This window comes from Vigna unguiculata, chromosome 5, assembly GCF_037176805.1.
Source record: "Vigna unguiculata cultivar grain cowpea cultivar isolate G323 ecotype 2 chromosome 5, ASM3717680v1, whole genome shotgun sequence".
NCBI classification, from domain to species: Eukaryota; Viridiplantae; Streptophyta; class Magnoliopsida; order Fabales; family Fabaceae; genus Vigna; species Vigna unguiculata.
Genome location: NC_140796.1, coordinates 48,607,999 through 48,621,566, shown reverse-complemented (window position 1 = coordinate 48,621,566; position 13,568 = coordinate 48,607,999). Strand labels below are relative to the sequence as shown.

Here is a 13,568-nt window from a genome sequence, read left to right as displayed (position 1 = left end):
ATACCAGGATGAATAATGGAGAATTTAAAACAAGGTCTAAAATAATAATGCTTAATCATTGTTTTGAAACTAAGATTAACAGTAATCAATAAACTACACATGTTAGTGGATGAATAAGACCGGTTCTATTTTTGTTTAATCTAACTTAGTACACATTTGGTAAAGCAAAACAATAGAAAATGGAGCAACAAAGGAAGCAGAAGTGGCCTCAAAGTTCAGTTATCTTAATGAGTAACTAAGAGGCAGTGGAAGAAACGTAATACATAACACTGAATAGGGCATGCACAAAGCACAAAATTCCACCGATGGATAGGAAGTGATGGTGAGTGAACCCACAGGAACCACTTGATTTGTTGTTTGATGAAGTCCCTATCACCAGCATGCTCAATCCAACGGCCAACACAATCCTGAACAACAACACAATTCTGTATTCATTTTTTCAAACTAAATATTTTATAATTTCTCGAAAAGAGTAATGATGAAAATGAGGCATTACCATGTTAAAATGAGAGAAGCCATGGAGAGTTGTCTATTGGGAGAAGCCTTATCAGCCTCTGATTGAGAACAAAGGCAACTGAAGCCACCAACCAAATTGAGTATAAGATGAGCTAATGCCAAAAGCAGTGCTGCACCCAACCCCAGCATGAAGGCCTTATGGCTTGGATCTTTGCACTCAAATATCCACAATCTCAAGTGCTTAACCTGTTCAATTGGTTCAAACCTAAAACAACCATTTCATCTTTACACAAACTTCAAAAACGAAACATCTTCTTCAACCATACCTTGTTTTGTGCAATTTCAGCTTCAATGCCTAGAATCCCAGCTGTGATATCCATCACCACAAGCAAGAGACACAGAAAAATTGCTGCTCCTCTGTTCATTTTTGGGAGAATTGAAAGTGTTTGTTTCTGGTTTGATTGTTGGGAAGAGGGGTAAACACTGAATGGTACATAAAGTATATATAGAATATAACTAGATTGGTAGGAGGTGGGATAAGTGGGAAAAGCCTTTTTATACAAACTGGACAATCTAAACTTTGGTTTGCTTTTGTGTCTCTTTATTTTTATTTTTTTCCTCTGATGTTGGATTCGTTTGATAGGGTGCAAGGAAAGCAGGGCATAAACCAGCTCATAAAATAGCGTCACTATAGGTATCTACACAGTGGGCCAAATGATTGTGAATAGGTAACATTTCTTTATTAATAAATGCTCATAATTAAATTATTATAAATTAATAGACTCATTTGATTATTAATACAATCATCTATAATCTTTATAATATTACTACATATCTTATTATTAGTAAGAGGTTAAATGTTCTTGTTGGATCTTCCAAGAGAGAATCAATTTCTTCCTCAAGTGTAACTTCCTTCACTTTGGTACTTTTACCTCAAAAATATATTTGTTTGATTCTCTATCAGAAAGATTTTTGATACAGAACTCGTCTAAGTCGGTCACCATAGGAACATTCGTCTTTAACATCATTATTGGGTCTTTCGAGAAAGGATCACCGAAAAGATACAAAATCAATAAGACATGAGAATATAAGGTATTGACACCACTCTCAATTCAAACCTTAAGACAATAGGTTTATGGGGCTTTATTATTATATGGTGCTCAACTTTCTCATTTGAGTTTATGGGACTTCATCCTTATATAGTGTTTAACTTTTTCATTTTTAGACGTATTAGAAAGACTTTCGATACAGGAACTTGTCTAAGCTGGTCACTAAGATAAACCTTCGATTTTGATACCAATGTTGGGACTCTCGAGAAAGGATCACCGGAGAAATAAAATCCCGATGAGACATAAGTGTAACCCACACATAAGAAATTAATATCACTCTTAATCCAAAATTAAAGCAGTGTGTTTGTAGGTCTTCATCTTTATATGGTGCTCAACTTTATAATGTATACTTCAAATATAAAATAAATAAAATTATTTTATCTCTCCCAAATACTAGTACATAATATCTTATTGTGAGGTTTTTTTTTTTTTCGGCTTTCATTTTGTTTTCTTTCGGTCAAGTAAGCAATGGAATGGTATCAAATGAGCACATGATTTCGTATTATAAGCCATATATGAGCACATGAGCCATAGCATCAGCGATAAAGCCAAGAATATTTAGTAAGGTGTCGCTAATGTTGTAAATGACACTCTACTCTCACGAAAAACAAATTTTCATCTAATCTTAGAATAATTAGTACCTTATTTTAGAATTCATTAAATAAGTGGTGACATAATATTCCTTTTATTTTAAAATAATTAGTGCCTTATTTTTAGATTCATTAAATATGCAGTGACATAATATTCCTTTTATTTTCCAAACTTGTGTACATTTTACGGTAATAAATTATATACATATATAAAATTGAAATTGGAAATTAAGATGGATGCATTTGGAAGAAAGAAAATATCCTTGTCTTAGAAAAAAGATACATCATGAATACCTATATGTGTGACAAAAAGTATATATATGTGGTTTCAATCAGACAACCATGGTTTATGTTTGATGGCACTATGAACCTTTCCTTATTAATTAAGCGAACGTAACTTTCATCACTTTAAAGCTTATTAAAGGCACTGATTGGAATAAGCAAAAGTGATTTATACTATTCTATAAACAATATTTAACGTCCAACGAGTCTTATTTGAAGAATCTGTCACAATATAAATTTAAGAAACCTAACATGAGTAAATTCTATGGAATTATGTATTTTATTCTTAACGCTTTTCTACAATATTTCCTTAAATAAGGCTTGGCTAGCATTTTAGATTTTAAAAGTTACTTCAAAAATAAGTAATAATTGAGATTTAGGTTTGAAACTAAGATTGTTTTGTAATTATGTAATTTGTTTATCTTGATTCTTGAAGTTGCTTTTAATCAAGGTTGTGAATTAGAGGAAGGTGATTAAGATTGTTGTCATAGTTTCTAATCCCACTTAATAGTTTTAATGTATGTCTATATACATAAACCATACATGACAGTATAATTTGGTGGAATTGAAAGCAAATGGGAAGTAAACAGTGAGAATACCACTTAAAAGAAAATAAGTATCAAAAGTTTTAAAATGCATGAAAAATATAAAAAGTATTTCCACATAGAAATCCTATATTTAAATTGGTACCCAACACAAAACGAAAGTCTTTTTAGATGCAAGTATCTCCGATCTATTATTCTTAAACATCAAAATGCATGGAATAGACATGAAAGAAGGATCTATCCCTACAACACTTTATAGAATCAGTACAAGATCATGAATACTTGTAATCTAACTCACAAGATAAGAACTTGTAATAGGAAAACCAGTGAATTACCACAATTGCTTAAAGAATCAAATCGAATTTCTCCTCCTGCTGCTTGCTGAATTCTTTTAGCAATTGAACTCTCTATTTCAATCATTATAAGGCACCAAAATTATGGAATTGATTTGAAAAAAAATACCAATCAATAACTGTACCGTTCAAGTTCAGTTAACAATCGACGAGCCAACTGCTTATGATTAGGAGCTTGATCGGTGATAGAAAAAGCCACCGCCAATTCAATTTAACTGCACTGCGCTTGATACAATGTCGGGAGCACAACAATCACAAAACTGCATCCGCTGCTGTTTGTGGAATTAAATGCATTGAACGTACTCATTTGTTTTGATTCAAACTGCAGTTGCTGAATTAATCCAATCACAGAAAATATCAACTGCTTGCTTCCAAAACACTGGAGCAACGAACCAGACCTTGAATCAATTGCTTCTCACAAAATTCGTCTGAACAAAACTATTGAAACAGATGATAAAGCATAGACTCACTTACATTCGGCGCAGAGCCAATTCCAAATATTGGACGAAATGCTTCAGTGAAACCTGATTGATTCTTGCACTGAACGTAAATTTTAGCGTCACCTCCAGAATTCCGCTTGTTAATTGCGTGAATTCAGTCTATCTTCGCTTAATCAACGAAAGCGATCCTTCAATCAAAGACGCTTACCACTTACCAATAACCGAACAAACATCACAGAGTGTTACAGAGAGGTTGGATCTGTCATCAAAATGTTGGATCTAAGCTTTGATAACCAAATACGAATATTCAACTTCTGTTTAGCTTGAGATTAGAACCTGTTAGGGATTTTGATTCAATTTTCTATCACGAACTAACTAACAATGGAAACTCTGAATTTTGATCGAGAAATGTTGGATACTTATTATTGAGAACTAATTAAATCTAAGAAGATTATTTAAATGTGAAGATTTACTTCTAAGAGATGAGAAAGAATTAAACACATTTCACATTTCACTAGGTAAGCAAAACATGATAAAGGACATTCTTTGGCGAAAACATGAAGCGAAGGATAACAAGACATTAAGTTCAAGACAGAGAACAAAGAAGAAAAGATGGAGAAACCTATAATAAGAATGCAAAGAGTACTACTTGAAGATGGAGAAGCCTTCATTTCCATGATAATTTCAAGATAGAATCATCACTTGCCTTTTTTAAGAGTTTAAGATAAAATCCAAATCACTTACACAAGTGTTCTTACAACTATAAGAACCCTCCTTATATATATATAGTGTGGGAAGGGATTAATCAAACAAATAATTTCCTTCCGTAGTCTTATATTAGAACAAAACATAAAATAAACTAATACCAGGGACAACTACTCTTTTCTTGCTAATATAAAAAATACACATTTACTTTATTTTCAGCATCACATCAACATCAATTCAACAACCAACACAGTCCTGATCAACCACACAATTAAAAGGAGACAAATAAAAATCATGCCACACAAATTTTGTATTTATTTTTCTCATCACATCGTTTATCACATTCCAAATTTCTTTGCTTCTCTCTGAATTGTACATTTAACATTTCTACTTGTTCTTTTTCTCCAAAACAATACTGAAGGCAATGAGACATTACCATGTTAGAATGAGAGAAGCCACTCAGAATTGTCTATTGGCAGAACCCTTATCAGCCTCTGGTTGAGAACAAAGGCAACTGAAGCCACCAACCAAATTGAGTACAACATGAGCTAATGACAAAAGCAAGGCTGCACCCAACCCTATGACTTGGATCTTTACTCTCAAATATCCACAATCTCAAGTATTTCAGCTATCTAATTGGTTATCAACTAAAACAACTATTGCATCTTAATAGAAATTTCAAAAGAAAAAAAAAATCTTGAATGAACTTAGAGAATGAGCTTCAAGCATGCCTCAGTTTTGTGCAATTTCAGCTTCAATGCCATGACCTTAAGCAAGAAGCATGAAAAAAATGTCTCACCATAATCTTTCCTTTGTAGTTTTATTCAGTGTTAGCATTCTCATGCAGGTCCTCACTGGAGGCTGGATGGAGAACCTTGAAGCTAATTGCAGGGCAAAATATAACACTGAACCTATAACCAACTGTTTCAAAATGCTAGACGGAATCCAAAACCTAAATTATATGGCGTCACACAACTCCGTTGATCAAATGAATTAATGCAACAAACAACACACTTTGATAGATTCAGAGCCTTTGGGAGAAAAATGCATGCAAATCTGGTACGCAGCATTACTGCATTTAATCAATGTCATTCGAAGTGTATAATCAAAGAGTTGTATACCTTATTGCGAAAAACATACAGGGTTACAAAAAAAGTGCTCCCACATTCACATCATCCCAATACCAAAAGAAAAACATCAATAAAGTAACAACCCCATCACCCAACAAATTTATGAAAAAAAGAGAGTGAGAATAATAAGAATCACTCAGATCCGATACCAATTTTCCTTTTCCTTTTTGACCCAATTGCCATCTGAAAAATGCAGACACATAGCTACACAAAAACATGCACAGGAGCTAGTGCCACCAGCGCCGACCCTGGTGTAGGTGTATTAATAGGTGGCCCCGCCACACTTGGAGGATTTGGAGGGGCTGGAGGAGCAGTTTCCTCCGGCGGCGGTGGCAGTGACTGCAGCATCGGCGGCGGCGGCGGCGGAGATGGGTTGGGGTCGGAAGGAGGAGGAAGGGTTGGATTTGTGCCCGGAATTATTGGTGGGGGAGGGGGGTACTGAAAGAAGGGAGGTGGGGTTGGTGAATTGAAATTGGGGCCGGGGAGTGGATGTGAGCAAGACCCATCAGAACATTCATTTGCAGCTTTGTGGTGGCGGCGTAGGATCCCCAATCCCAAAACCAGACCCAGAACAACGAGCACCGTGACTATGAAAATGAAGATCTTTGTTGCTTTGCCTACGTAGCACATTGTCTTGTTCTTTTTTCTCTGCAGCTGAGAAAAACGATTTCGTAACTGTTGAAGATAGTGGGGCTTTGTCTGTGTGTCCTACCCTGAAACTTGATTTCCTTTTCAGAACAAGTTCTTCTCCCACTATTTGTTCATCTGGGTTCAGTAGTGACTGTGTGTGGGTCTTCTGCTTTCTTTTTCGTCTTTTTCCATTGTTGCGCTCTTCTATGCTCTTTCCATGCTCACTACAATGCACCTGCACCTGCCCTTTCCTTAACGGCTAGAAACACAGCAATTCACGTTACCAGAGGTGCATAAACCTATCATTTTAAAACTTAATAGCTTTAAATCAGAGATTAAAGACCAAACAACTTTTGTAATACTCCAAGGTTACATTATTCTTAAATTAAATACTAGCATGTAATAACCGATTTACAGGTCAACTAATCTTCTAACAAATACTGTCATGAACAATTCTGATATACACACCACACTCCATCTAGCTAAACATTATGATCATGGTTGCACAAACTTTATGCACGTATGCAAAAAAATTCAATTTAAATCCATTCATTTATTAAAATCTTAAAATTTGTAATATATAATATATAAAGACAGTGGACAAGAATATAGAAAATCCACCTACATTAATGGTGACAAACTGCTTCAACAACCACCAATAATAAAGCCAAAAACTTTTCAACAAAAGTAATGACATTAACTATTATGTTAAGACATATGATTCTAAATAAGGAGTTAAATTGATTATTTTAGAACATTTAAAAAAATGAAAAATGCTTACACTTTTAACTTCATAACTTTATATATAATCATAATTAATAATTAATAAGGTGTATATTATTTCTATAATGATAGTTCTCTATTCTATGAATATATTTACTTATATCATTCATCAAATTAGATTACTCTTGTTATGATAACTTTTTGGCCTCTATTATTAAATGATGTATTATTAGTGTTTTATAGAAAGAATTTGGAAGACATATAACTTTTGGTTTTTAATGTTATGGTGGGAAGATGTTGACATTAAACAGTATATTTATATAAGTAAAGGTCATTTGAAAGTAAATAAACTAAAGAAGTGAATAATACTTAAAAGGATAAATAAGAATAAAATATCAATTTATATTAGTGAAGACCCAAAATATTTTAATGTTGAAGTTAAGAATAATGACAATGGAATATGGAACAATGTATGTTCAAATAGTTAGTAAGTATGATAATAAATGTTAAAAGAATTTAATTGGTAACTTTTAAAACCCAAGTGGAGTCCAAGAACTTCAACATATATTTCAACTTCAGACCCAGTATTCTCCTTTTAAAAAAAAATAAAAATGTTTAATTGATGTATATTCTAAGTTTTAATCCATCCAATATACTAGGTCATTACTTTAATTAATGATAATTAATTTGTATTTTTTTTTAATCTCTCATCATGATTAACAAGTATGAACTTTCAAGGATAAATTATTATATTTGAACCTATTTAGGTCTGCTTATAGTTGTATTTTCATTATTTTTAATAAACGCAAAAAGAAATAGAAATAACTTTGTCACTATATATATGAATGTAATGATGACACTTTATTAGAAAAGAAAACTCTTAGAAGGTTATCATACATGGATAGAGCCCAAAAGTAGGAAAAGTTAACGGGACATAAGAGGAAGTCATCAAGAAGTATTTTCTTTGTGAAAATTGACCCAATTTTCCAATGCTTTCTAACACTTAAAATTTTCATACTTACTTTTTCTTTCTTGACAAGCTTTTGTTTAAAAGAAATTACTTCATAATAACTTACAACAACAGCAACATGGTTAGGAATAATGATGATACTGATTTCCAATATTAAATCAAAGAATGAATACGCGTATAAGAAAGGATGAAAAATTAACTTAAATGAGTGCCACCGAAGATGATTAGTGTATATACTACAAATATATGAATTTATTTGTAGTTTGAAAAACATGAAGATAATGACACTAAATTTAAAAGCTTTTAACAATGTCTAACCATTACAGAGAGAATAACCAATTCAACAACATAATCATACTTATTATATTGATATTCATCTTCTTTTTACCAAAAGACTCAAGCTTATATTATAAGAACATATTCACTTCTCACTATTCATACTCCTATATATAAAAATTTTAATTAAATATTTTAATTGTTATATTTTCATCATTTTTATTTAACTTGAAAAACTATTTTATTTCGTTTTTATACTTGTTAGTATTAGAAAAAATCAAATGAAATGTATAGATTTGATATTGAAAATTTAAATAAAAAAATAAGTTGGAATTTAATTTAATCTCGATTTGGTAGTTTTGGTAATAAGTGAAAAATATAAAAATATTTGTAATAAGTGAAAAATTGACTATGGCAAAGATTATTTATTGAAGTATAAATAAGTGAAAAATTGACTATGGCACAGATTAATACAGATTAAGCCCACAACCCAATTATCTGTAACTATTAATTTCAAAAGCTTTTTTCTTATTGCACCCCCATCACTACTAAATACAGCATAACACATTAGAAACTACATTTCTAATATCAAGAGTTTTTTTTTATTATTATTTATTTCAGTTCTCTTCCATAGCCTACTTATGAAACATTCGTTTCTATGCTTAACGAATTTTACTATCTAAAATTCACAAATACAAATACTTTCGTACACACAACCTAAATATTCTGCATCCCATATATCTAACCTTAGTTTGAAACCAATTTTGTTATCATTAATATAATTTTATTTAAATGTATAATGTGTTATTTATTCTTTTAGAGAAATGTAATACATTTTCTAAAAATAGTAAAAACAATTGATAAAATAATATCATTTATAATATTTTGGAATTCGTTAAACGCGTTTTTCAAGCTATATAGAACTTTCGCTCCGTTCAGTGTCCAAAAGAAGTACTAAATAGACACTTTCATATTTATCTCTTCATACCACTGGAATTTGATATTCATGTCCAATTTTGACGTAATTTTTAATGAAATGAGCTTCATGGTTATCTTATCCATTTCAATACTTTATTCAAAGCCTTTTAATTTATAACTAACCTTGAAAGTTTGTCTCTAAATTCTTAATATAAAATTCAAAACAACTCGAAAAGGACTCAGAAGACAAATGCATAAATTTATAAAACATTCTACTGAATATTCTGAGAGCAAAAATGAGAATGAGTGTTTTAAGTACAGGAGGAATATGCTTATTATCTCATTTGCAAAACCCCAAAAAAGTGTTTGTAGAAAAAAAAAACAGAGAATAAAAAATGTTCCACGGGAAAAAGGAACGATAAATACTTTAAAGATAAGAAATGATATATTTTCACCGTTTGATTAAATAAACGCCCACTTGACATATTCATTTTAATAATATAATAATAAATTAATTCTTTCAAAAAATATGTCTAAAATTTTACAATAATAATTTCAAAAAGAAAATTGACATATATTTTTTAATAACGAAATAACTATTTGAAAACCAGTAATATTAATAATTTTTAAATATGAATTTTGATATTATTACAATGAAGTTGCGAAGTAGGTGATAATATAAAACTTGTGTAGACGATTGGAGTAGCATAGATATGGTATTGTTGAGGTGTATAAGTGAGAGAAGAGAAGGTAAAATAGTTGAGAAATTGAAGAGAGAGGAAAATGTGTAAAACACTATGGATGTAAAGTAGCAGTAATAAGAGGCAGAAAACATTGAACACTTAATTGATGGTATCAGTGTGCTGAAACTAAGCTTAATGGGAAGAAGAAAGCATTCAGAAATGAAAGCAGAAGCTAAGATTAGTTGAAAACAGATTTGGAGGAAAGGTGATTATGGTGCTGGTTCCTCCTATCTGATAATTTTCTGAGGAGAGATAACTGTTCAAAAGAGAAGACACAAAAACCTTGAGAATAGAGCATGGTCTGTGCGACGGGTGAGTTAACCAGCACCTGCAGTAGCTGAGAGCGATTAAGTTTCTCGAGATCCACGAATACCGCTGAGTTTTGGCGGAAGGAAGGAGCGGAAGAAGATGAATGGGAGGGCATGGACTGCAGCACGCGGAACTGCGCCTGAAGAAACCTCACGTACTTGTACGCTTCCTCAAGGAGCGTGCCTTGGTCCATTTTCTTGTCCCACGGCATCAGTTTCTGCAGGCACCGGGTTTTCTCGCTCAGCTTTTGTCTGCGTTGCCGAGCCAGGTTGCTCTGCGGGATCATCGGGGACTCCAAACGCTGCCGTTTCGGCTGGGGTTGCTCCGGGGACCGGAGCTGCGGGAGGCGGAGGAAGGGGGTGGGATGGTATTGGGGGAAGAATTTGAAAGGTTGAGAGGGTTCGGTTTTAGGGACAAGGAGTTTTGGAGGTTCTGCGGCTTGCGGGATTAGGGTAGGGTCGTCGGTTAGAGAAGCCAAGGTGGGGAAGCCATCGGCGAAAAGGGAAGGGTTGAGAGAGAGGAGTGACTGTAGACTGGTGCCGGAAAACATGGGGTCCAAGGAGGAGCCGTCGCCGGAATACATTATCGTAACTTACACAGAGATTGAGAGTGAGGGAAGTGAGAGGAATGAAAAGGGGATTATATAATGGTATATATATATATAAGAGCTTGGTGATGGTGAGAGAGAAAAGAAGAAAGGAGTTAATTATGAATAATTAATGTAGCCATAAACAATACTATTTAGTATTTAATAAGGATTAGAGATTTAATTAGAATGGTGAATGATTTGGATTCTTTCTTCTTTGCAGTTGAAATAAAAAACTAATCCATTTATTATCTCAATAAATTTGACAGTCGATCTTAATTTTTTTTATTATAATTTAATTTGTTTTTATATCATTTGTTAGATCGAAGAATAATAAACATTATGAATTGGTAGGGTTTATTAGTGAGAGAGTCGTAACGTTAGATGAATTAATTTCAGATTTTATTAATCGTTAAGATTTATTAAACAGCGTTAACGTTAAACAAATCCTGTTTTTACTTTTTAAAAAATATAAAAAGAACATTGGTTAGATATATTATGAGGAAAATAGAATATTTAAATTAATATTATAAGAATGAGAATGAGAATGGAAGTAACAGGTGGAATGAGAAGAATGGATGCGTGCAGTGATGACAGAGTGTGTGTGCGTTGGTTGGTTTGTTTGTTTGTTTGTTTTTTTTTTGTTTTGTCTGCTTCTGATACAATTTTGGGCTTCTTGTTGTTCTTTTTCTTATTATCCCTGACACTGTTGTTGTCGTCAACTTTTCTTTTCTTTTTCTTGTTATTTAGTTATGGTTTGAGGCATGGCTTGCATCGCAACCGTTGCATGTCATCACCATCCGACGGCTGGGATGCTTAATTCTGAAAAGGTAATGTTTCGTGTTCTTCTATCTTCCCTGGTATATTCACACGTTCTTCCAATGCCATTTTGTTATAATGAAACACTCTGCTCAATCATTATTATATGCACGAAACGTGGTTTTACTTTAAAAAAAGAAAAAAAAATGAAAATTATGATTTGCTTATAGATAATGGTGATCTGTGTTACACTTCCGAAAAATAATATGGCAAATTTGATTTAATTTAGTTTTACTTATTCGTCCAATATGATTTATACGATATTTTTAGATAAAAAAATATAAAAAAGTAGGTGTTTTTTTCATTGTTATCCAAAAATCAGTGAAAGGACAAATGTTAAAAGAATATGGCAACAATAAAGACGGCCAAAGCAACAGTACCATCTATCCAATGCTACAAAAGCATCAAAAGTTTAGCTGTAAAATAAAAGTGACATTTTCCAAAGCAAACATCGATTTTGAATAAGAACTCGGATATTATTGTATAACGATATATTACATCTTAATTCGGCGTGTTATAACTTAATTAACCATAATTATTTTATTTTATTTTATTTTATTTTAACATGCATCTTTATTTATAAAGACTAAAAAATTTATTAACAGTATAAAAGTATATTATGATGCTTCAATTAATCCTTTACACTTGTTTCACATAAACAAAAAACTTTGTATTTTCATGTAATTTTACTAAGGTTTTTTACGTGAATATCATTATTTGAGCACCATATTTAAATTTGGCTTAAATACTTTTTTGGTCCTCATTTTTCATAGTGTTTGTTGCAGATGCTCCTCATCTTGACATAATGTTTAAAATGATCATCATTTTTACCGAATGTTTAAAATGATCCTCATTTTCGTAATTCGTGTTTTATTTAGTCCTTTTCTGTAACGCCGTTTAAATCATTAACGGAGCATTGTATAAGTGGCACGATTTGTATTAGGATGTGTTATGTGCCACTTGTATAATGCTCCGTTAATGATTTAAACAACGTCATAGAAAATGATCAAATCAAACACGAATGGTGAAAATGAGGACCTTTTTAAACATTCGGTAGAAATGATGATCATTTTAAACATTCTGTCAAAATGAGGACCATCCGCAATAAATACTACGAAAATAAGGACCAAAAAGGTATTTAAGCCTTTAAATTTATAAAAATAGATGAATACTTAGTAGAGACCCATGTATACTATTTAATACTTATTATTAACCAAAAAAAGTTGGTAATAGACAAACTTTAAAGAAGGGATTAAATAGAGGTCATACTTCATTGGAAGACAATTAAAGATAATTCATAATTCTTAGGTTACATCTAATTCACTAATGAAAACTTTGATTACAATAACTACAACTATTTAATTATTTTTTTCTCAATTTTTTCCTCAGATTGGGAACACGGCTATTCTTTATTGTCACTTTTCGTTACAATCACAAAGGAAATATTGAAAAAAGTGTTTATTCTCAAGGAGATTATGTTGGAAGTATCTTCTGGGAGAGGGATAAATTCATAGAGTAAAAAATACAAAGGTTTAATATACTTTCACCAAGAACAAATTATACACAAAGCTAATTAACAAGAGTTGTAGACATCATCAAGTTGGAAATATAGAAACAATACAAATATATTTGGCACTTCAATTAAATTGATTGCACTCATTTAGTTCATGACCATTTGATTCCTTAAAATAAAATTTTAGAACTCAATTTTCAATAACAACTCAATTATTATTTAATAATATAAGATTTTTAACCATATAATATCTTAAATGGCTTCCAACTAGTCTCAACTATGACAAATTTGTAATGACTTTGGCATCATACACTTGTGTATAATGACTTTATCATATATCAAGATAATGTAAGATTTTTAACACTATATTTGATCCAAGGAATAAATATTTAAAATGTGAAATTAAATATTTGTAGGTAGTATAATAGGATTCTCATTGCAATGACATAATAATTCCAAAAAAAATTACTA

General features: G+C 31.8%; 2 protein-coding genes and 1 long non-coding RNA gene across 3 annotated transcripts; all 3 read right to left on the bottom strand.

The window, feature by feature from the left end:
* Positions 1-40: 40 nt before the first annotated feature.
* Positions 41-994, bottom strand: LOC114185751 (protein VASCULATURE COMPLEXITY AND CONNECTIVITY-like). The gene is made up of 3 exons (XM_028073652.2): positions 783-994; positions 497-702; positions 41-407 (listed from the first exon to the last, which is right to left on the bottom strand). The coding sequence occupies exons 1-3, from the start codon at positions 879-881 to the stop codon at positions 236-238; spliced, it is 477 nt and encodes a 158-aa protein (XP_027929453.1). The 5' UTR covers positions 882-994; the 3' UTR covers positions 41-235.
* A 2,099-nt stretch (positions 995-3,093) lies between these two features.
* On the bottom strand, positions 3,094-6,778 carry LOC146886508 (uncharacterized). The gene is made up of 2 exons (XR_014995026.1): positions 3,810-6,778; positions 3,094-3,714 (listed from the first exon to the last, which is right to left on the bottom strand). It is a non-coding gene; the product is annotated as an uncharacterized LOC146886508 (long non-coding RNA).
* Positions 6,779-9,931: 3,153 nt separating this feature from the next.
* Positions 9,932-10,816, bottom strand: LOC114186143 (basic helix-loop-helix (bHLH) DNA-binding superfamily protein). Its single transcript, XM_028074173.2, has one exon. It carries the CDS (start codon positions 10,760-10,762, stop codon positions 10,049-10,051), a length of 714 nt encoding a protein of 237 aa, XP_027929974.1. The 5' UTR covers positions 10,763-10,816; the 3' UTR covers positions 9,932-10,048.
* Between the last annotated feature and the right edge of the window lie 2,752 nt (positions 10,817-13,568).